At 35.7% G+C, this 20,990-nt stretch overlaps 2 protein-coding genes across 4 annotated transcripts; one reads left to right on the top strand and one right to left on the bottom strand.

Annotated features, from left to right (window-relative positions):
- The first annotated feature begins 7,616 nt into the window (after positions 1–7,616).
- On the top strand, positions 7,617–12,408 carry LOC127807849 (scarecrow-like protein 13). 2 transcript variants are annotated; one of them, XM_052346010.1, is made up of 3 exons: positions 7,617–7,793; positions 10,333–10,724; positions 10,865–12,408. In XM_052346010.1, the coding sequence occupies exons 2-3, from the start codon at positions 10,713–10,715 to the stop codon at positions 12,215–12,217; spliced, it is 1,365 nt and encodes a 454-aa protein (XP_052201970.1). In that variant the 5' UTR covers positions 7,617–7,793; positions 10,333–10,712; the 3' UTR covers positions 12,218–12,408. The 2 variants fall into 2 exon arrangements, with proteins under 2 accessions (XP_052201970.1, XP_052201969.1); XM_052346009.1 differs by having other exon boundaries at positions 10,333–12,408.
- Positions 12,409–13,748: 1,340 nt separating this feature from the next.
- Positions 13,749–20,399, bottom strand: LOC127807848 (thymidine kinase a-like). 2 transcript variants are annotated; one of them, XR_008024809.1, is made up of 5 exons: positions 19,907–20,399; positions 16,739–19,136; positions 15,399–15,543; positions 14,392–14,523; positions 14,193–14,205 (listed from the first exon to the last, which is right to left on the bottom strand). XR_008024809.1 is itself a non-coding variant. In XM_052346008.1 (4 exons), exons 1-4 carry the CDS (start codon positions 20,218–20,220, stop codon positions 13,959–13,961), a joined length of 828 nt encoding a protein of 275 aa, XP_052201968.1. In that variant the 5' UTR covers positions 20,221–20,386; the 3' UTR covers positions 13,749–13,958. The 2 variants fall into 2 exon arrangements, 1 of the variants encoding a protein (XP_052201968.1); XM_052346008.1 differs by lacking the exon at positions 16,739–19,136 and having other exon boundaries at positions 13,749–14,205; positions 14,392–14,513; positions 19,907–20,386.
- Positions 20,400–20,990: the final 591 nt, after the last annotated feature.

Raw genomic sequence — 20,990 nt, 5'->3', positions numbered from 1 at the left:
CTACAATTTGAGTTGGATTGTTTATACTTTTCAAGCAAATTCTATTTTGAACTTATCAACAAAATAACAATGGATAATACAAGTTCAATATCTAGCAACATCCTTAACAAAAAAGTAACATAAAATAAAAATGCAAGCAACATTACACTACTTGTAAAACTCATCATAAATAGAATAATAAAAAAAAAAATGAGAAAAAAAAAGAGATAGAACTAAGTAGAAAGAAAAGACCGTCGAATAAGTCAAAACCTAAAGTTACAATGTTCCCAACAACATTTTCAAGTCATAGTCCTCGAATATGCATAACTATACCACAATGAAAAAGATAGTAAGAAAAATTATTCGAATTGGCTCGCGAGTTGAAGTTGGTGAAGAAAAACCCTTATTGTTGTAAAGAGATGACACGAGATTAGAAAGGTTTGAAGATGGCATAGAATGACTATTACTAGGTGTTTCCTTGTTTTCCATGCACATAGCTCTGAATTCTTGTAGCTGCTCATTCATATTCATGTATTGTTCTTTCATTATCTCCAATTCATTCTTATAACTCATAGCAAGCCTATGAGATGTTGTGCCACACTACCATTGGTGTTGTACCATAAAGATTTGAAGGACAAACACCTAAGCCATACAAACGTATATATATACCCAACTTTCTCCTTTCCCATAACTTGAGAGTAAATTTCATTTTCATTTTGGTCATCTCATGGACCTTCTGGAGCATTAATAGCTAACTCATGCATTGCTTCCTACAAAAAAATATGTATATTCAAAGAATAATTAATATAAGCAAATGAACAAATAAATTATTATTATTTTTATTTAACTATTACCATTGCCTGACTAGCTGCCTCATTTCTCGAAATTTTCACCTTTTGAATAACACTCGATGAACAAGGTAGAGCGTGGGGGGCACTACCCAAGTCATGGTTGTTAAACTCTCGATTTTATAATTTTTTGTACCGAAAAGCCTTACGATTTTACGATATTGAAGTTGAATCGCACTCGATTTTACGATTTTACATGTCGAAGACCCTCTTACGATTATACGATATTAACAACCTTGACCCAAGTTCTTTTTTTCTTCATATAATGTAAATATTTATATATTATACAATAGATAAACAAAGATATAAAATTGAGTACTTCCAATCATGACAAATATAATGAATGAGAAACAAAAATAATTCTTATTTCATTAAAATTCAATTATACATAGCACTTTGAAAGGAAGTAGAAGTTACTTTTTCACTGTCACTCTAGCAAAACTCATCTTACCCTTTCGGTGTACCATTTTTTGATGTCCTCAACTCACTTTATTCTTATCACTAAGTCTCTAGAATACATGGCAGAGTTTGTAAGAGTAATTAACTGAAAAATATCACAAGTTAAAGTATAACTTTACACACACCTTTGATGCATAGAATTCCAAAAAGTTACCAACTCCTTCCATTAGTCTTTATGAACTCTTTCAAGAACATTTTTTATTTGTTCAACAAGAGATACATTTGGATCATAATAGTTTGTTTTCACAAACGATTTTCAATTTCTCCATTTTTTCTATTAGGACATTTCATTAAAGTGTCTCATTAGAATTATTTTATTGGGCTATTTTTTTAAATTGTGTCTTAAAATAGTATTTTATATGGCACTTTTTAAAAAAATGTCACAAAAAGATTGCCTCAATAAGTGTTTTTTGTTGTAGTGACTGAGTCGTCGTTATGGTTGATTCAGCCTTAAATAAGGTTGGTCAACAATGAAGAATGTGAGACCAAGGTCGATTGGCAACAAGAAGGCAAGAGGTCGATCGATGGCAACAAGTAAGGTAAGAGGTTGTCTTTGTACAAAGAATGAGGCAGAATAATATAATGGATGCTGGTGAAATTTTTAGCCATTACACATTCCTCAATTAGGGGTAGATTCAGCCCACAAGTAGGGTAGAAACCCACCTAATTTTTTTAAAAAAATTGAAGTAACTTTTTTGCCTTTGCCCAAGCTCAACCCAACCAACCCAAACCCAAATCTAAAGTTAAACCCAAACTTAAACCTAATCTTTAATTCTCGATTTCAAATTTCAAGATTTAACATTCAAGAGTTTGAATTCAACACTATTCCTATCGATGGTTTCAAATCATTCTTTGTAGATGTCATTTGTAGTCTACTTGAGGAATTTTATCATTCGAATTTTAATAAAGAGATAAGAGATGTTGGATCGTTATAATTAAGTTTGATGTAATTCAGTATCTGCAGTTTTAGAATATCTTAATTCTCTTCCTTAATTATGTCATATGTTGGTTGAAACAAATAAGTCATGTCTTTATTTTTTGATTGATAGGTTGATTCGTTTAGTATTGACTCTTTTAATTTCTACAGCAACAACAGAATAAGTTTTTTCAAGGATGAAACTCATCAAAACATTACTTCGTAATAAAATAGAGAGTGAGTTTCTAGCAAACACTATGATTATCTATATTGAGAGGATGATTATTTTTCATATTAATATAGACTTACTCATTAACAAGTTTGATCTTTCGGGAAATCGCAAGGTATGACTTAAATAATTTTATAAGGTATTTGTATTGCACATTTTTTATATTTTTTTATTGTTTTTTATTTTCTCTTTTTAAGTTAATGAATTATGTTAAATATATGCATATAAAACTTGTTAAACTCTCATTTTTTGTTTTTTTATTGGTGAAGTTCATTGTAGAAAAAAAAAATTGAAGCCACCCAAAGTAATAAATCCTAAATCCACCCATGTCCTCAATTGCGCGTGAGTTTACGGGCTATGCTGATTGGATCAATCCAAAGTTGAGGGGAATAATTATTATGAAATTAAAAATTGAGAGGCATAATAGGTCAAACTTAAAGTTAAGGGACCAAATAATCAAACTATCAAAGTTGAGGAGCATTTTTATGTCTTTTATCTATTATTATTAACTATTTGCCGGTTCCACTTCATTAAATTAATCCTGAATCCATACATCCATCACTAATTAAACTGGGTTTGCATGTGTTTCTGTGAGGAAGTAAACTTGATAATTGATTTTAATTAATCTGATTGGATTATTTTATTTTGGGGGGTTTAATTTCATGTCACATTATCAATATTCATTGGGTGTGGGTAACCAAAAGCTTTAATTGAGCCTCCTTCGTTGTGCTTGTTATTTTTTGATTTTTTCCTTCATTTTTTAGCAATAACGGTCCATCATTGGGTAACTAACTATAATTAGGATTGTTTGTTTAAGACGTTACCATCAAATATCCCAAAATCGTATAGTTTGCATATTGATATGTTATAATGAGAATGAGATTAATTGTGAATGAATTTGTTTAAGGTACTTAATTATATCATGAATTAAAAAGGTTCACTTTTACTGTTTTTGCATACATATAACAACAAATTTATAAGTTGGATGAGTATCATTTGAGACTTGAGTCTTGAGGGTTTGGAATGTCTCCTATTCGAGTCTTCTGACACTTAAGTTAATCTCTCTCTCTCTCTGAGTACAGATAAAATAACAATAAGAGTAATAGAATTAGAGTTCTGAAAATATCTCAACTGAAGAGATTTTTTCTTATTTATAAAGGGTAAAATTAAAAAATAAAAAAGTATCTGCATTTCTTTTTTTGGATTTTTAGGCAAGCACATCAAAAGTAAGTTTGAGTTGTTCCTCATAGTCTCGTTGCATGAGTATTCTTTTGGAGATCATAGCTAAGTAGTTTAAAAGCCTTTCGAAAATGTCTCTTATTATTAAGAGAAAGCTTTCTAGGTCCAAGTAACCCATGAAAGTCCCTTAAAAAGGAGACACTGAGATAGATTTTTAAAAGAGGTTCCTTGGTTTTTTAGTAGAATTTAATTAAAGTGATTTGAATAAATGTTTTGATATAAACTTGAGTAACTTATGAATGTTGTCTTAAGGTCACTCAAGTCACCCAACAGACCTTTAGGGTGGATTTAGGCTTGAGTCTAAGAATCTTAGGGTACAACAACTACAATACAACTAATATATAATTAATTAATTCCTTGACAAAATTAAAAAGAGCATTTATCTTTCAAATTAAAAACTAAGCTGTGAATTGGAAGCAATTAATTAACACAATAATATTGGTATGAGAAAGAATAATCTCTAAAGAAGGAAAACTTTTCAATTACTATAAACATTAATTCATGCACTATCCTTTTGTGAAAAAGAGAGGAAATCAGGTGTTGAACAATTTTAGTTGATTGTGATTAACTTTTTTCTTCTTTGGCCCGTTGCTTGTGGATTCATTCCAACTCATGCCATTATAGGTGTTGTGTGTGTCAAAATATTTAAAAGGTGGGAATTACCAAATTATTGTCTCTATTGTTCTTATTCTCAAAGTAACAGAAAAATGATAGGTGTCCTTTATATAATATAAATATAAAATTATGAGATTAAGTCAAACATAACTTTTGAAATGTCGTTTTTTGCGGGAGCTCTCATCATTCAATCTCACGATTTTCAACAATCTCACAATTTTCAACTGAAAAAATAAATTTAAGTCTGATCCACATTGACTGCGCATGAAGTGAATTCGAACTTGAGAATCTAGATCGCCCACCACTCTCTGCTAACTACTGAAATAATCTCAAAAGATAACTCAAACATAACTTTTAGATTTAATTTGGGAGGACCGGAGTCAAATTTGTATAAATTTAAATTCCAACAAGAGATTCTGTTATTTGATAACAATTAAATTTGAAAACCCCCAAGATAATTTTAAAAAATCATAATAAATTTTGAGAATAATTTTAAAATATTTTGTCTATTTAGTCCAAACGAAGAAGGACCCTTATAGATAAAATGTCTGACTATGAGTTCATTATTATCATCAATAATTATTGATTTGAGCATTAATTAGAGATTAAATCAAAAGATTAGGCATGACACTCCCAAAAGTGAAGACTTGCTCGTCCCAAAATAAAATCAATGATCGATCTCAAACATCATCAAATATATAATCATAAGAAAAAAAAAAGTATGTACAAATTATGAAATTTTAACAATTTAAGTTTTAAAGTTAAAATAGCTAATGTATTCGACATAAATTTAAAATGCATTTTGAATAACATAATTTCAAAAAAAAGAAAAGAAATCCAATAACATGAAGTGTTTGGAAGCATTAAAAAAGAAGAGTATTTTATTAAATGTGAGATGACCAACTAAATGATTTTATAAGTGCATCATGAATTGGTCAATTTATATATACTATAAAATTGAAATTTTAAATTATTATTATCAATTTTTAAGAATATATATATATATTTAATAATGATTATGATGGCACGAAAAAGGACAGGCGAAAGATGCCACCTCGCCAAGCCAACGTAGGGTACGGGGGGATCGATCGAAAGAAAGATGGATCCTAATTGCAATTTCCACGTCATCCTGAGAAAAATTCTTGTTAAAATTGCACAATAAATACGAGCCAGTTGCCTGCGAGCTTCGCAGCAGAACCACTCTACTTACTTGTGGACCACATAAAGCCCAAGTATGCGGTTTAATTTGCGAAATTGCCATTTGTCGTCATTTTACCCCCGAAAAGCGCGTCGTCTACCAACCCCCCCGGGCGGTTTTGCCGTTACTGTGGGCGTCCCCCCGCTCTCTCTGCTCTGGCTGACGCCCGCCAAATTATTATTATTATTATTATTATTATACAGTTAAAAACTCAATTCTTTTTCCCAAACATCTTTAAGATGATGCAGAAGAGCACCGATGGCTGGCGATATCCAACGCGACAATTTAATACAATGGCTACAAATTACAATCCAAATTGAATCATGCTAGATCAACAACTCCTTTAATTATTTTAATTTATCATAATATTTTAATATCATAATAAATTAAACTTAAATTATTTTAAAAAAGGTTCAAAATTACATCTTTTCCCTCATATTCTATCCTTTTCTTTCTCTCTCTCACTCTACAATATCCCTCTCTTCACCATGTATCCATTTCGTCACTATTTACTATAAATATATATTCTATCTAAGTATAAATATATTTTTTAAATATAATTATAAACTAAAAAAATATTATACAAAATTATCTATCTAGACCAAATGAAACTTATTTTATTACTTTTAAAAATTTTAACTTATAACGTATTGTAACTTTTAAGAATATAGTTTGGGTTGTATTTTTAAAATTTTATTTTGTAATTTTGTTTTTTTTTAAATTATAAAATAAAAATTAAACTATAAATTATAATATTTATTTTTAATAAAAAGATATATTCATATATCCATCACAATACAATTATATTTCTTCACTTTACCAATCATACTAAACATAAAAATTTATGTATTTTATAATTATTTTAATTTTATGTATAAATAATTATGTATATTTTTATATTATTATTTATTTATATTATTTTAATCAAAAAAGTCAAAAACTATATGTAAAATTATATGAAAGATACAGGGAGATAGAGGAGATGGAGGCAAACGATGGGCACTAGAACGATGAAAGTGAAAGGTGATGGAGGTTGGAATAGAGGTGACAAAAAGCGTTGAGAGTAGCATTGGAGACAACTGCATAAGAGGTGAACAATAACACTTGCATCGGGGGTGAATGGCGCCAACTACAACAATGGAGGTCTGGTCACACATTGCATAATAGAGGTCAGGCTGACTGTGGAGAAGAACAAAAGAGAGAGAGAGAGAGTACGTCAATGATAAAGAAGGCTTGAGCATCTGAATAGGTGAGAGAGTGTGGTGTGGATGAGATGACCTTAACATTTTATGACAAATATGATTTGGGCAATATTAAAGGCTAATTTTAAGGAAATCGGGCTAATAATTTCTAGTCATCAGCTTTGCTGATGAGGCTTATATTTTTTCGAGCAAATTCCTTCGTTTAAGCCTCGGAATTAGCATTTTTTTTACTTTTTGAAATAATGGATTCCCTAATAACTTTCATTAGGGAGTGAATTTTTATATGTCGTTTTGAGAGATTTTCCTTATTTCTTGTTGAATTTTAATTCTGTAATAAAATTTCAATCTTGTTTTTTTTTTTGTAAGATTCGGGATTTAGGGTTTTTGAATATTTTCCAAATTATAACCTATAAATTCTTTGTTATACGAGGTTTTGGATCAATTGATTGATTTTGAATAAAATTTCTGTTGAGATTTTCCCTTAATTCTCTTCAATTTATTCGGTATTCTTCATGAATCAATGAGTTATTGTTTGAGTCCTATAATCCGGTATTCATGAGCGAATCAACGGATTATTAGAAGACTTCCGCTATATCAGAGTGGTAGAAAAAAAAAAGACCAGCAAATATTTAAAATTTTTTGATAGAGAGAAAATAAGAAAGAAGACTTGAGAGGGGTAGATCTATAATTGAGATTTGGGATAAATGTATAATTTTAATACGAGTTGCCATTAAAATTGTCAGGGAGTTGTTTATGCAGCATGATCCCTACAAATTACCCTCTGAAAAGGAGTACTTGTGGCGGTGATTCTGCGGACCGGACGGGAGGGGCAGTTTCGTAGTTCTATTATAATTTGGAGGCCATTTGTTTCACAGTCGTCGTTATATTATAAAATAAAAACTCAGCAAGACCCGACACGTCCACCTACCATTTCACCACTGCAGACACGACTGCGCCTCATCTCTCTTTCGCTGTTCCTCCCCTCCTATCTCTCTCTCTCTCTCTCTCTCTCTCCCCCCAAAGAAGAAGAGTCTGACGAATACTATCCGAATCGTACCTTGAAGAACAAGGGAAACAAGGTGGCAAAGAGCTCTCCAGCCTAATTAAGGTGCGTACAGCCCAATAGTTTTGAATCTCAAATTGCTACTGTGCTTTCAATTATAAGTTTTGTCAGCTTGCTTGCGCCCGCGCGCGCGTTTAGGTTTATTCTGGGTTCTGGGTCTGGTTTGTTTCCTTTTTCTGGGTAACTACCAGCTGTACTTGTTTTCTGGATCACGTTTGGAGGCTTCTTGGGAAACGGGTTGGTGTTCGGTTAACCGAAGCAAAGGCGGGGTTTCTGTAGATGTTTTCCTGCTTGAAACCGATATCTGAAACTGAAAGAGAAATTTTCGTCTCTCTGGCTCTTCGCCGGTCTTAAATTCTTGTGTAAAATTGTTGACGTTCCATGAGGTTCACTTGTGTAAATGTCTTGATTCTATTATTCAACGAATCAATTGGTGGTCGGTTACTCGGTTTATTGATGCTTTTTGCTCGCTGATATTATGATTGTTCTCCTAGAGATGTCATAATTTCCTTCTCGAGTAGAGATGATCTGGTGAGGAAATTTCATTACTTTGAACCTAGAACTCAAGATGTTCTCATCTGTAGTCAGCTTCTCTTCGCAAACAATGGCAAGGCTGTGTAACCAGCATAGAAAACGCCCTTCGCAAAGTGAGAAGCCTTGTGCTCCGAGGACACCCCTCATAAGATCTCTAATATGTATAAATACTCCTCGGTCTCAAGTTTTTCAGGATTTGTGGTTCCTGAAGCATATTACAGGAGTTCCCAACGTTAGAAGGTATTTAGTTTACTGATTTGAAGTCCATATGTGTGACTCTACCAAAAAGGGTCCATCTTACAACAAGAAATGTCATGCCTTTATCTATAATAGGACCCTCTTGTGGTGAATACAAACTTTCTGGCGTTCTTCTGCACTGCAAAGACTTGAAAATGCAACCATTAGTTCTGTAGACATGAGTTAGTAACACTTGATTCATAAGAGATTTCTCCCGATGTTAAGGTACTTAACGCTTGCTTTGTGTGGTAATAGCTCTGAACAATCTTCCATGTATATGGGTGTAGCATTGTTAATCTTCTCACCGGAAATTTTTGCCTACGATGCATCAGAGATGGGCTGCCTATATTTTTCACCATAAAATGTATGCCTGACATGTTTGTCAAGTCCTGGTCGTCATCCTCCTCCGCCTGGAAACAAATTTTTATAGCTATCTTTCATGTTCACTCTGTGTTAGGACATATGTGAGTTAATATTTTGCTAATTCAAGTTGGCTTTGAAGTCCACAAATACAAATCCTTGCAATGATAAGATCACTAAGAGAGTGGCAAGCAAATGGGCTCAGAATGACCAAAGCCAGGCCAATTTAAAGAGTGAATGATAGCCTTATGCTTGAGCATTTGGGTTATGGCAACTAGCAAAGCAGGGGCCCTAGAATGTCTTAATGCGAGAAGATCATTTCTGGGTCGACCTCTCCCCAAGGCCTAGAATTAGATTGAGATTAAGGATGGCCACCATGGGAAGGTTGGAAACCAAGAAGCTGGTGAAATAGGATGACCTTTTAAGAAGCAAGGAAAAGAGGAATGATCCGCAAAGGGCGTTCCTTGCTTTCAGAGGGTCAGGAAACAGGAGTTTTTCATATGCAGTCTTACTCTGCTTTAGAAAGCGGTTGTGTCCATAACTCAAACCTGTTGTAATCACATGCGAGCAACTTTACCATTGCTAATAAAAAGAAAAAAAAAAAAAACTTGGAGTCTTGAGAAAAGAGCAAATTCCTGGATGAGTAAGGCTTCATTTGATATTGCGGTAAAATTTTTGCTATCATAAGAATCACTTTTGTTAGAAGTGCTGTTACAAGAATCACTTTTTATAAGGTGTAATTGAGCATTTCGAAAGTACTTTTTAATATTGTTATGTGTTTGGCCAATGAATGGAAAAATGCTTTTGACAATTAAATTACCAAAAAGGATATAACATAAATACTTTTATAGCTAATTGTGTTTGGGTATATATGCACAGATATATATATAGTTATACACATATACTTTTAGGAAGGACAATGGTTGTAAATTTAAATATTATTGAGGTTAATTTTCTCTATTAATAATTTAATTTTCTGCTGCCATTAGAAGGGCTTTTAAATTTTGAGCAAACAGTACAAAAATTGAAGAAAAAACACTTTTGTTAATGAAAAATAATGCTTTTCTCCTCTACCACGGCATGATCAAACAGGCTCTAAGGCACTGGCCTTACTTGAAAGAAGTGGGCATTGATATACCATATCCAGTTACTGGAAATGAAAATGATAAATGGAAGCTTCATGATGAAGATCAAGAACCAAGTCAGATGTCTTGATGATAGATATAGTAATAATTTTTGGATGTTCATACTTTCATAGGACTTGAGGCCTTTCCTCCAATGAATTAGAATTCTAGGAATAGGATTAGTTCTAATACAGAATGCAATATACAGTGGTTCACGCCAAGAAAGTAGTAGAGAGATTTATGCAACATTTCTTTCATTATTTTTCTTCTCACCAATGCAAAGATGTAATTTTCTTTTCTTTTCTTTTTTTTTACTTTCTTTTCTGCAGCTGATGTTGATCCTATAGCAACGGCAATTAGTGGTCATAGAGCTGCTGAAGAAGGTTTCTTGGGCCTTTTGGTTGTTATATATACAAGTAACCTAGTTCTCTGACTGCTTATTGGAGATTTGAAATTTCAAGGCTAGCTCTCATTTCTTTAAGATTCGCTAAATGGTAATTTACGACCTGTAACAAAAGTGATTCAGCAAGGTCCTTGGGGCAGCATCTTATGTACTGAATCACATTCGGTAGCTATCCAATCACTAGTTAGATGCAAACATCCCAGCAACATCAATGTTCGGGCAGTATCCGCAGGGACTACCACCAGCATATGCAGAATGTGAAGCCATACTGCTGCTCTTCTTTCCAGATTTTGAACAACAGTGTGCATGACAATAATGGTAGCCAAGCTCAAGTTTCTTCTGGATCTTATGACGAACCGTTCTTTACATTGGAATCATATCCAGCACCTGGTTTTGCTGTCTATGATTCCCCTTCTGCTGCGAGCATCTCATCTAACTGCACTCCGTTTTCTCCACAGGGTTCTCAGTCATACCTCTTAGATCTACGTCATTCATCTGATAATCCATATGGATCCCCAGTTAGTGGGTCTTCTTTTGTAAATGGTGATGGTGAACTGATGCATGTTCTTAGAGATTTGGAGACTAAATTGTTGGGGCCAGAATCTGATATTGATGACAGCTGCTGCTCCTTCAATGGAGCAGTCCACCATGAATATTCCTTCACGTGTTCAAACCAAATTCTCTCCAGCTTAGACTTGAAACAAATGCTCATTGCCTGTGCAGAAGCATACTCAGATGAAGATATGCCAACAATGGCAAGATTCATGGATGTCTTGGAACGCGTGGTTTCGGTCACTGGGGAGCCTATGCAACGTTTGGGTGCATATGTCTTGGAAGGGCTTAGGGCAAGGATGTTATCCTCCGGGAGTACAATTTATAAAAAACTGAATTGCAATGAACCAACAAGCTCAGAGCTGATGTCATACATGCATGTTCTCTATCAGATTTGCCCTTACTACAAGTTTGCCTACAATTCCTCCAATGTTATTATTTGGGAAGCTATGGAAAATCAAAGCAGAATCCACATAATTGATTTTCAGATTGCGCAGGGCAGCCAGTGGGTTACCCTTATTGAGGCTCTAGCTAAAAGGCCTGGTGGGCCTCCTTACATCCGCATCACAGGTGTAGATGATTCCCAGTCGGCTCACGCTCGAGATGGAGGACTCGAACTTGTTGGGCAGAGACTAGCAAAATTTGCTGCATCATGCGGTGTCCCATTTGAATTTCACGCTGCTGCAATGTCCGGATGTGAGGTTGAACTAGAAAATCTTAGAGTTCAACATGGAGAAGCGCTGGCTGTAAACTTTCCTTATGTGTTACACCACATGCCAGATGAGAGTGTTACCACTAGAAATCATCGAGACCGGCTGTTAAGGCTGGTCAAGAGCTTGTCGCCCAAGGTTGTTACCCTCATTGAGCAAGAATCGAACACAAACACTGCCGCATTCTTTCCCCGGTTCCGGGAGACATTGGACTACTATTCAGCTATGTTTGAATCGATTGATGCAGCTCGGCCAAGGGATGACAAACAGCGTATTAGTGCAGAGGCACATTGCGTGGCTCGGGACATTGTCAACATAATAGCATGTGAGGGAGTTGATAGGGTGGAAAGGCATGAGCTTTTTGGGAAGTGGAGGGCAAGACTTACAATGGCTGGGTTTAAGCAATGCCTATTGAACCCCACTGTGACCATCACTATTAAGGAAGTTCTGAAGGGTTATAGCAAGAATTACAGACTTGAAGAGAGGGATGGGGCTCTTTATCTTGGCTGGAAGAACAGGGTTTTGGCAACTTCTTCTGCATGGAGTTGAAAACATCTTTTCATGATGGCTGCCTAAATTGTTTTAAGTTTTGCTAGGTTCATATAGTCATTGTTAATCTTTTAGAGCTACATCTCTCTCTGTCTCTCTCTCCCCCAAGTAATCACTGTGCTCAGGCTTCAATCTTGACAATTTGTTGTGCATGTCTGCCTGTAAATGAAACTAATGAGCAGTTGATGATGCGATTGGTAGCCTTTACAAGTTTCTCATTTAACCTTTCTACTGAGGGCACCTGAATCTGTGTTCATAAAGTTTTTTGGGATAGAAATGGAGATTGAAAAACCAAAAAGATTTTGGCTCCCATGAATTGTTTGCAGTTGGGTGTTCTAGTTTGAAGGAGAAAGAGGGAGAGGATCCTGGATTCTTCCTCCAAACACACATACATACAACTTGCACGATGATTGACCAAAGGATTTGACACATATCTTGTGAGTAGAAGATGAAGAGTTCTGTTGCAAGTCTATGCCGCCAGGACAATTTAGGAGTTGAACGTGGGTAGGTAGGAAGGAGCATTGACGAAGAATCAAAGGCTAAATTTTGAATTTCCAGGCACGCAATGCACGACTAGATCCATAGGAAATTTTCACATATATATTTAAGAAATTTACCAAATTCATTTTATATAGCTTGGACTGTCATGACATGCCACAAAAGATATAATTTTTTTTTTATTCTTTTGTTTTCTAACAGGATGTTCCTTCCGTCCCTTTTGACAGGAGGATGACCCCATTACTTCTTTAACTTTGCTTGCGTTTCTCTCATGTACTCAAAGTTAGTTAGATCAATTAACCTTATCCTTGGGCTGAATGCATCTGTACTTCAGGGTTCAATCCATCCTCCGTTTTGCTTTCGTAGCTCAGTTGGTTGGAGCACCCGTTTAGTAAGCGGGAGGTCTTGAGTTCGGCTCTCAACAAAAGCATTTTTATTATTTATTTATGTTTTCCTATGGTTAATAGAAATTTGCTGTCTTTTATTTATAGGGGATAAGTTGGCTCTAATTACTGAAGGCTATAAAAGTCCATGATATTATTACAGGTGAAAGCATAACAAGCCCAGCAATTCTAACACATAATAGAATGGTTAGAAGCCCACTCCAGTCTCCAGCCAGTTACCCGACAGATGTTCTAAGAAATCAAAGAAGCCAAAAGCCCGAAAAGCCAAGCCATTATTAACTTAGTATCTCAGGCTCAACGTGCAGGCAGACTGACCATATTCTTATTGTGTCAGCTGCCTAGAGTAAATGTACCATTTCTTCATCATATATTTAACAAAATATCATGACTTCTCGTACATGTCGTTGTTGTTCAGATCTGTGGTCCATAAGTAATTGAATGTTCTCTCACTTCCAAGCAGCACTGCCTGCAATGCAAAGAACTATTACTGTACCTCTTCATGAAAATATTCCTTCCTGCTAACCATCATCCGCTTTTAGCACTCAGGCAACACATTTTGCCTCCATACAATCTCTTTTCCGCTCAGGCCACACGTACAGCATACATACATACATATATACATACATACATGGGCAAAGTTCACATTCTCCTTGGATCAAAAGCTTAACTATATTGATACAAGTTAGGTTAGTGGGGGCAGTAGTAAATCAACAATATTCTCGGAACCAATCAAGACTCACTCAGCGTTTACATGTGATGATGGGGCTCAACATCAGAATAGTGATGCATATAACTACCACCTTATATGATATAATAAAAAATAGGAAGAGCCACTGGTATTAACCGGACTGAACCTTCTGATATTCAAAGACAATTCTTGTAGCCTCTCTCACAGCCTGCCCACTGACATAGTGCTTCCGGCACACAGGCATGTATATATCAGCTCCACCAATCAGTTGTGTCTGCATTTCCTCAGTCCTCCTCAATGTAAAGAAAGCACGTTTGCCACAGACCTCGCACCGCGCATTCAACTTGGTTACAGAATCAGCAAGAGGGATAACATCAAGAATTGAACCGAACCTCCTCCTGCCAATAAGGTTTTACTTTGGCATTCTCATGGAAACAACTTATTTTTGAGTGATGGGGAGAATTAAAAGGATATCTTATTAAAGAACACATAGCACAAGAAGTCACAAGAATAATGTACCTATGAAGTAAAATGGGTTAATGGCATGATGCACAAGGTACAAACAGAAATAATTTTTTTTTTACCTCAAATAGTCACCATCAAGACCAGCAACTATAACAGTTTTGCCATCGCAGTCAGCAGCCTTGCGGCAGAAATCATAGAGATCATCAAAGAATTGGGCCTCGTCAATACCAATCACATCTAGCTGTCACCATCTAACAGTCATCATTAGAAGGCTTACAGAAAAAATGACGAGTGGGGTTGTAAATTAAAACAAGATTTCATGGTAAGAACTTCTGGCAGATTCACTAAATAAGTATATTATTCACAGCTGTTAACTCTTTCGAATTGGATATAAAATCAATTTAGCTTGAATTTTTTATATAATCAAATCAAGTACTTAAACCATAGAGTACAGGCTCATTTAGTTGTCAAGCTCTGCCATTAAAAAGGAAACTAAATATTAACCACGTTGACAATTACAGTCAGTTTGAAGAATCACGCAGCTATGAAATAACTGATTGTCACAAAGATTGCATACAACTGATGAGCTGGGTGCTTGTAAGATTAGAAATCAACACTGTGTCAATGGCAATGCAGTGATACAAAGCTATCCATGTTTGAGATGATATGATTAGCTCTTAATACATGGTGCAGAGTTGCCAATGTCTGAGATGATATTACTTGTTAGGTACAAAAACATGGAATCATAGTGTAAAATGACTGGTGCTTCCTTGTTTTATTACACACAATTACAAAAAGACATTGACATGCTAAATTTTGTCTCATTAAGTGCGATGGACTTTGTCAGACCATGCATTACAAATTTGAGCTGGGTTCAACCACCTATCACTGAAATCCAATTGAGCTCAAGCCAAGCTAGGACAAGGCAGTACTGAACAAAGCTTGGGTAGCCATATGTTAAGACTTAGGTAGGCTCTACACCCCTAATCTCCCTCATTAGCATTTGGACAGTCTGTAATTATATCTATCTCCACTTGGGCATAAATTATTCGAATAACAAAGATGTACAACATGCAAAGAGAATCACTTCCATATCATCAATGTTGGCATTTAAAAATTCAAATACCTTTTCATAAGCATCGAGACCAAACTCTTGCCTAAAGGAAGACAAATCTGCCAGTGGCCAACATGGAAATTTCTCTCCATCATGTGTCACAATGGAGTCCAATCCATATCTTGTATCCTTGTTTGATTTTATTATTGCTACATTTCTGCAAAAGATTCATAAAGAACCAGGTAATAACCAATTAAATAAAAGATAACCTCCAATTCTAACAGAATGTCATTTATTTCCATCTGATCTTAAAGACTTAAACCAGTGCTGTAGACATAATGCACTCATAATTGGCTTACAGCATGTAGGCACCAAATTAAAAGGTTAACCGAAGGAATTTTCAACTCTTTGAAAGCATCCTCCAATTTCCAAGAAGAATAAATAAACAATGTCTAGAAATGCATACATATGCTTATCATACTCAAGTTTCTAAATGAAGATACTTCTTTCCCTGAAAATCTGGCGAGCCTAAAGGCGACTGAAACCTGTAATCAAAATTTTGATAGCTTATCATTGATTAATAGAGAACTCTGATCTTCAGTGATTTGAATTTGATGTGATCTTCCTTGTAGCTGGTAAAACGAACCCAAGATCTAACGGTAAGGGGCTGGTCAGTTGTGGAAAATATTTTCCAGTTTTCTATCTCCAATTTCCTATAAAATCTCTATTTTTCATTCTTCATATAGAATTTGAAAAACATGTTTAAATGTTAGAAGTGTAGAAAACTAATTTCTATTCTAGAAAATTGGAACATACGTTCAAAGGAGAGGGACATTGAGGTTTTCTTTTGTGTAAGTTTAACTTGTGTCAGACAAGGAGATTGGATTGATTTTGGACAAAAATTGTGGAAACCCACGTTTTTCAAATCTCCAAATAGTAAATTAAGTTTGGAATACTCATTTAAGAGTTTTCCAAGTTTAGTTTAATTTTGCAGAATTGTATTTTCCAATTCTCCACTTCCTATTTAGAAAATTTTTGTATTTGGCCAAGCTTTCTAGTTTACCATTTTCTGTGGGGAAATTTTCCAGAAAACTGAAGCTATTTTCCACCACTAACAGCTCTAAGCAACCCGACCATACCAATTTACTGTTTAATCTGAGTGCTAAGAATGATGTTCTAGTTCAAGATTTTTTAATAAAATAATCCCTCATCATTATATTATATCATGAACACAACATCAGCTAAATGCTTGCATTGCTCCTTACAGACTAGACATGGAATTGAGAACCCAGCAAGTCTGAACTGTTTGAACTTTTCTAGCTGACAAAGTACTTACAGCATGGGTATTATTAAGAACAAAAAGTGGAACGTGGCTTGGATGTTAAAATCTATAGCTACCCGGTGATTCTTACCAATGTATTACTTAAGGAAAAAAGTTTTTAACCAACAGGCATTATCCACAGCCATATCAATATCAGGTTTCTAGGAGCTTCCTCTACAAAGTAGCCATCACAAATCTGATTCCTGAACATGCAGCACCTGAAGAAGGTCAAAACTTGAAGGATGAAATGCTGCTAGCATGATGATGTCAAAGAAACAAGAAAGAAGAGTTTCCACCAAGCAGCTTTCATTTTGCCAAGCAATGATTTTCAACAAGGCAGTCCTCAATGAAGGAAAGGTGGAAAATGCTTGGGATGATCCATCCCTAATAGCTGTCAACTAAGCCCAACAAGATTCAATCTTCTTGCCCTGCCAGATATTCAACTAGTTTGCAGTATAAATTCCATAGGATGACGTAATCAATACTTAGGTTACCAGGAGGTGCTTGTTGTGGGTTTCTATGAACGGGTCTGGGCCTTCACTAGCACCATCCAGTATGAGCCTTTCATAGTTGACCTTAATCTTCCTACAGAACCTTCTTGAAGCTATTTGAATCTTGATTCACATATTGTTAGATGATAATGCCATTCTAGCTGTGTAGTTTCCAGGGTATGCCCAACATAAGCTTTGTCCACCTTTCCATTACTTCATAAACTATTATGTGCAGAACACGACCCCTCCACCCCCAATCCAAGAAAGAAGTCAATCCCCTTGAGAATTTTCTTTTCAGTAAAGCCAAATCCTTATAACATTTATATCTTTGATCAGAATTCCCTCCTATCAATAAATAACTTATATATTGCAAACAAACAGCCAATCACCTTTTCTTCCACTAAGAAGAGTGGGTAAGTTTTAGTATCTGCATGATGTTCTCTTTCATATCTACTCCAATTTTATTTGTTGAAGGAATGTCATCAATAGAATATGATGTGCCATCAGCTTAGTTTGTCCCATATTATCCAAATAACAAGTGGGGCACAATCACAATATTTATTTTGCCTCACTAGAATACAGATTGCCATGAGACAACACCATTAAATTTTAAGGTTTAGGCTTCAAAATCTCCCGAGGTTTAGGCATTAAGCTTTTGTCACAAGTTAAATAAGGCACTAGCAAGTCACTTCTACTCCCTCACACTCCCAACTACTTAAGTCAGGAGCATAGCCAGCGTCCTTCAAAATGTAAGTCATATCTTTGATTAATTCATATATCTGCTCAGTTTGTTTTTGAGAATTATCCCCCATAAAGAAGAAGTGGACACCCCTTTGAATCTCAATCATGCTATAACCAGGCTCCTTCCTCATCCCAAAATCCCTCATCTGTCCCCTCATCTCTGCAACACTGTGCCACAAACCAAACGTAGCATAAGCATTACATAGAACAACATACTTCCCAGCATTCTCAGGTTCCAACTCAAAAAACTTCTTTGCGGCCAGCTTCACCATGTCCATATTACCATGAATTCGACAAGCACCAAGCAAAGCACCCCATGTAACAGAGTGTTCTGCAAATGGTGAGTTTTGAACAAGCTCATATGCTTCTTGTAACCTCCCAGCACGCCCTAAAAGGTCAACCATTGCTGCATAGTGTTTCCCTCTTGGTTGAATGCCATAATGCCTCATCATTGATGAGAAATACCGCCAACCTTCATCAACTAAACCTCCATGGCTACAAGCAGAAAGAACAGCAAGAAAAGTAACATGGTTTGGCCTGAAACCTTCACTTATCATCCTCTGAAAGGATTTTAAAACCTCTTCAACTGTTCCATTCTGTCCATATCCATGTACTAAAGCAGTCCAGGTAATCACATTCTTGTGTATGGATTTTTCAAATATCAGATTCCCATCATAGGGACTGCTGCATTTGAAGTACATATCCATGAGGGCACTAGTAACTACAACATTTCCACTAATCTGACTTTTGATGAAGATGCCATGGGCTTGCTTTCCCTGCTCTAGTGTAGCTAAAGTGGCACAAGCTCTGAATACTGATGCAAATGTGTATTGATCAGGCATCAAACCACTTTGTCTCATCTTATAATAAAGATTCAATCCCATCTCTCCAAGGCCATTTTGCACATGCCCAGCAATTATTGCATTCCATGAAATTAAGCTTATGTTTGGCAACTCATTGAACAGAAGGCTCGCCGTTACTAGATCCCCAGCTTTAGCATACAATATCAGCAATTTGGTTATCAAATATTCTTTGGGAATAAAGCCCACAACAACCATCTGAGCATGGATTCTAGTTCCCCATCTATACTGTTTCCTAAATATGGATTCTTGTAAAAGAAGAGAATAGGTTTCGGGATACACCTGTAATCCTGCATGCCATAGCAACCCAATTGCTTCTTTCAATCTTCCTGATAAGCATAGACCTCTTAGCGTCCTATCCAAATGGATGGAATTGTTGGCAACCTTGGCCTGAAAACTGCTACTAAGGAGATCAACCAATGATCAAGATGGAGATAAGAAGCTTTGAGATGTCATTCCTAAGACTTAATATATTGTTGAATGATGAAGACAGAAGTTAGGGGGCCTGAATCATTATTATAGCAACTGATTACATTCATCTGGAGGTACTACAAATTTGTACGAGTCAATAAATTCCACGTATAGAACCAGATAAAGTTCTTAAAAATGATGACAATGATCTAATTTGAGAAATATGACTGGACTAGAACTATATGTTGCATTATTGGTTCATGATGATAATAATCATAGTGATGCTATTTAACATCTAAACATCATTTCAGTTGCCCAGCCACCAATTTGTCTCAAAGTGTCTTACCATACATATATTAAAACTTCAAAAACGGAGAAAGTGAAAGGCTAGAATGAGTCACTTTTGCTGCCACTGCTGAAATTCAGTTACGAGGGCTGAGTGATGTCAGATGGTTAAATAAAAAGACAAACACACGTCCATTATTGTTTAAAACATCATATGTCCACAAGAAGCTTCGAATCATTCGCGAAAGGACATTTTCAGCCAATAGAATAGCAAAATAATCCACAAATACACGTGGAGTTACCCAAGATAGTTTAAATCTTTCAAAGAAACATCTTGCAGTCCAATAAAACAGAACAAAATGGAATAAAAGAGGTGTCTTTTGGGTAAAGGAAAGAGCATAAGATGCAAGAATGAACCCGAACTCAAACCTGAAACTCAACCAAACACAACAAGATTAAAAGGAAACAAACCTTCCATGAATATGCTCGGACTTGATCCGACGGAGGAGAGTGGTGGTTTTTCCGGCGAACATCGGGCCAACGATGAGGTGGATTTCGCCGGTAGGGGGCTGAGACGCGTCCGTATTCGAAGTGGAAGTGTGGATGGAGTCTGAAGAAATTGGGGAACTGTGGCAACAAATGAGGGGTTTTACATGGGAGAAATAACTAGGGTTTTGCAGAGATTTGGGGTTGCAGAGAAAGAAAGGTGGGGCTTTGGAGAGATTAGGGGTAAAGCACATGAAAGTCGGAGTGAATAGTGATTTCATTCGCGAAAGAGATGACATGAACCAGTTGCCCTTCAATTCAGAGAGAGGGAGAGGGAGAGAGAGAGAGCAGGAGGGTTGGATTGTGGGTTCCTATGAAATCCATTTTTGAGGGTTGTTTCTTCCTTCTGGGTTGGAGGGAAACCTGGAGGGAGAATCCAGTGTGCTCGTGTTCATCTACAAATAGGATAGGATGGAGAGAGTTGGTCCCTTGTTTTCATAAATATTACACTTTGGGTCATGATGATGATGATGATGATGATGATGGGGCCTCATGAAAGATATTAACCTAAGCTAGCTGTGAGGGACCGAGTTTAACCATAGTTGACTGGACTTGTCCACATTTTATTAATTAATTGCTATGGTGAAGAGGGCCTAGGCCTATAATAACATCACGCATGTGCAACTCTTGAATATTAATCAATTAACTAACCAACCATACATATATGTGACTAATACAGTAATACATGCATTTGGTGACAATTCATTTGCTTATCTGTGTGTTGCATAAAGCTTTTAAACAACTAATCACGTCCATCTTTGACACATCTCCAGCTTTCTTCTGATTAACTCCTTCCGTTTACATTTGAAAATTATATATTCTCTGCAGAGTAAACGTTTTGAAAAATATTAATTAATTAATTATATAACATACGTTTAATAACTTGGAATAATTAGCAAACACACTGTTAATTAAAGCTGCAGCTTGATTGACGATGAAGTGGGAAGCATATATATGTTTTCCACAGGAGTACGCCTTGTGGCTCATCCATATACAGCAAGCAAGCAGG

The sequence above is a fragment of the Diospyros lotus genome, chromosome 8 (assembly GCF_014633365.1).
Source record: "Diospyros lotus cultivar Yz01 chromosome 8, ASM1463336v1, whole genome shotgun sequence".
Lineage (NCBI taxonomy): Eukaryota > Viridiplantae > Streptophyta > Magnoliopsida > Ericales > Ebenaceae > Diospyros > Diospyros lotus.
The sequence above is the reverse complement of the archived record's forward strand: the minus strand, read 5'-3'. Positions and strand labels throughout refer to the sequence as shown.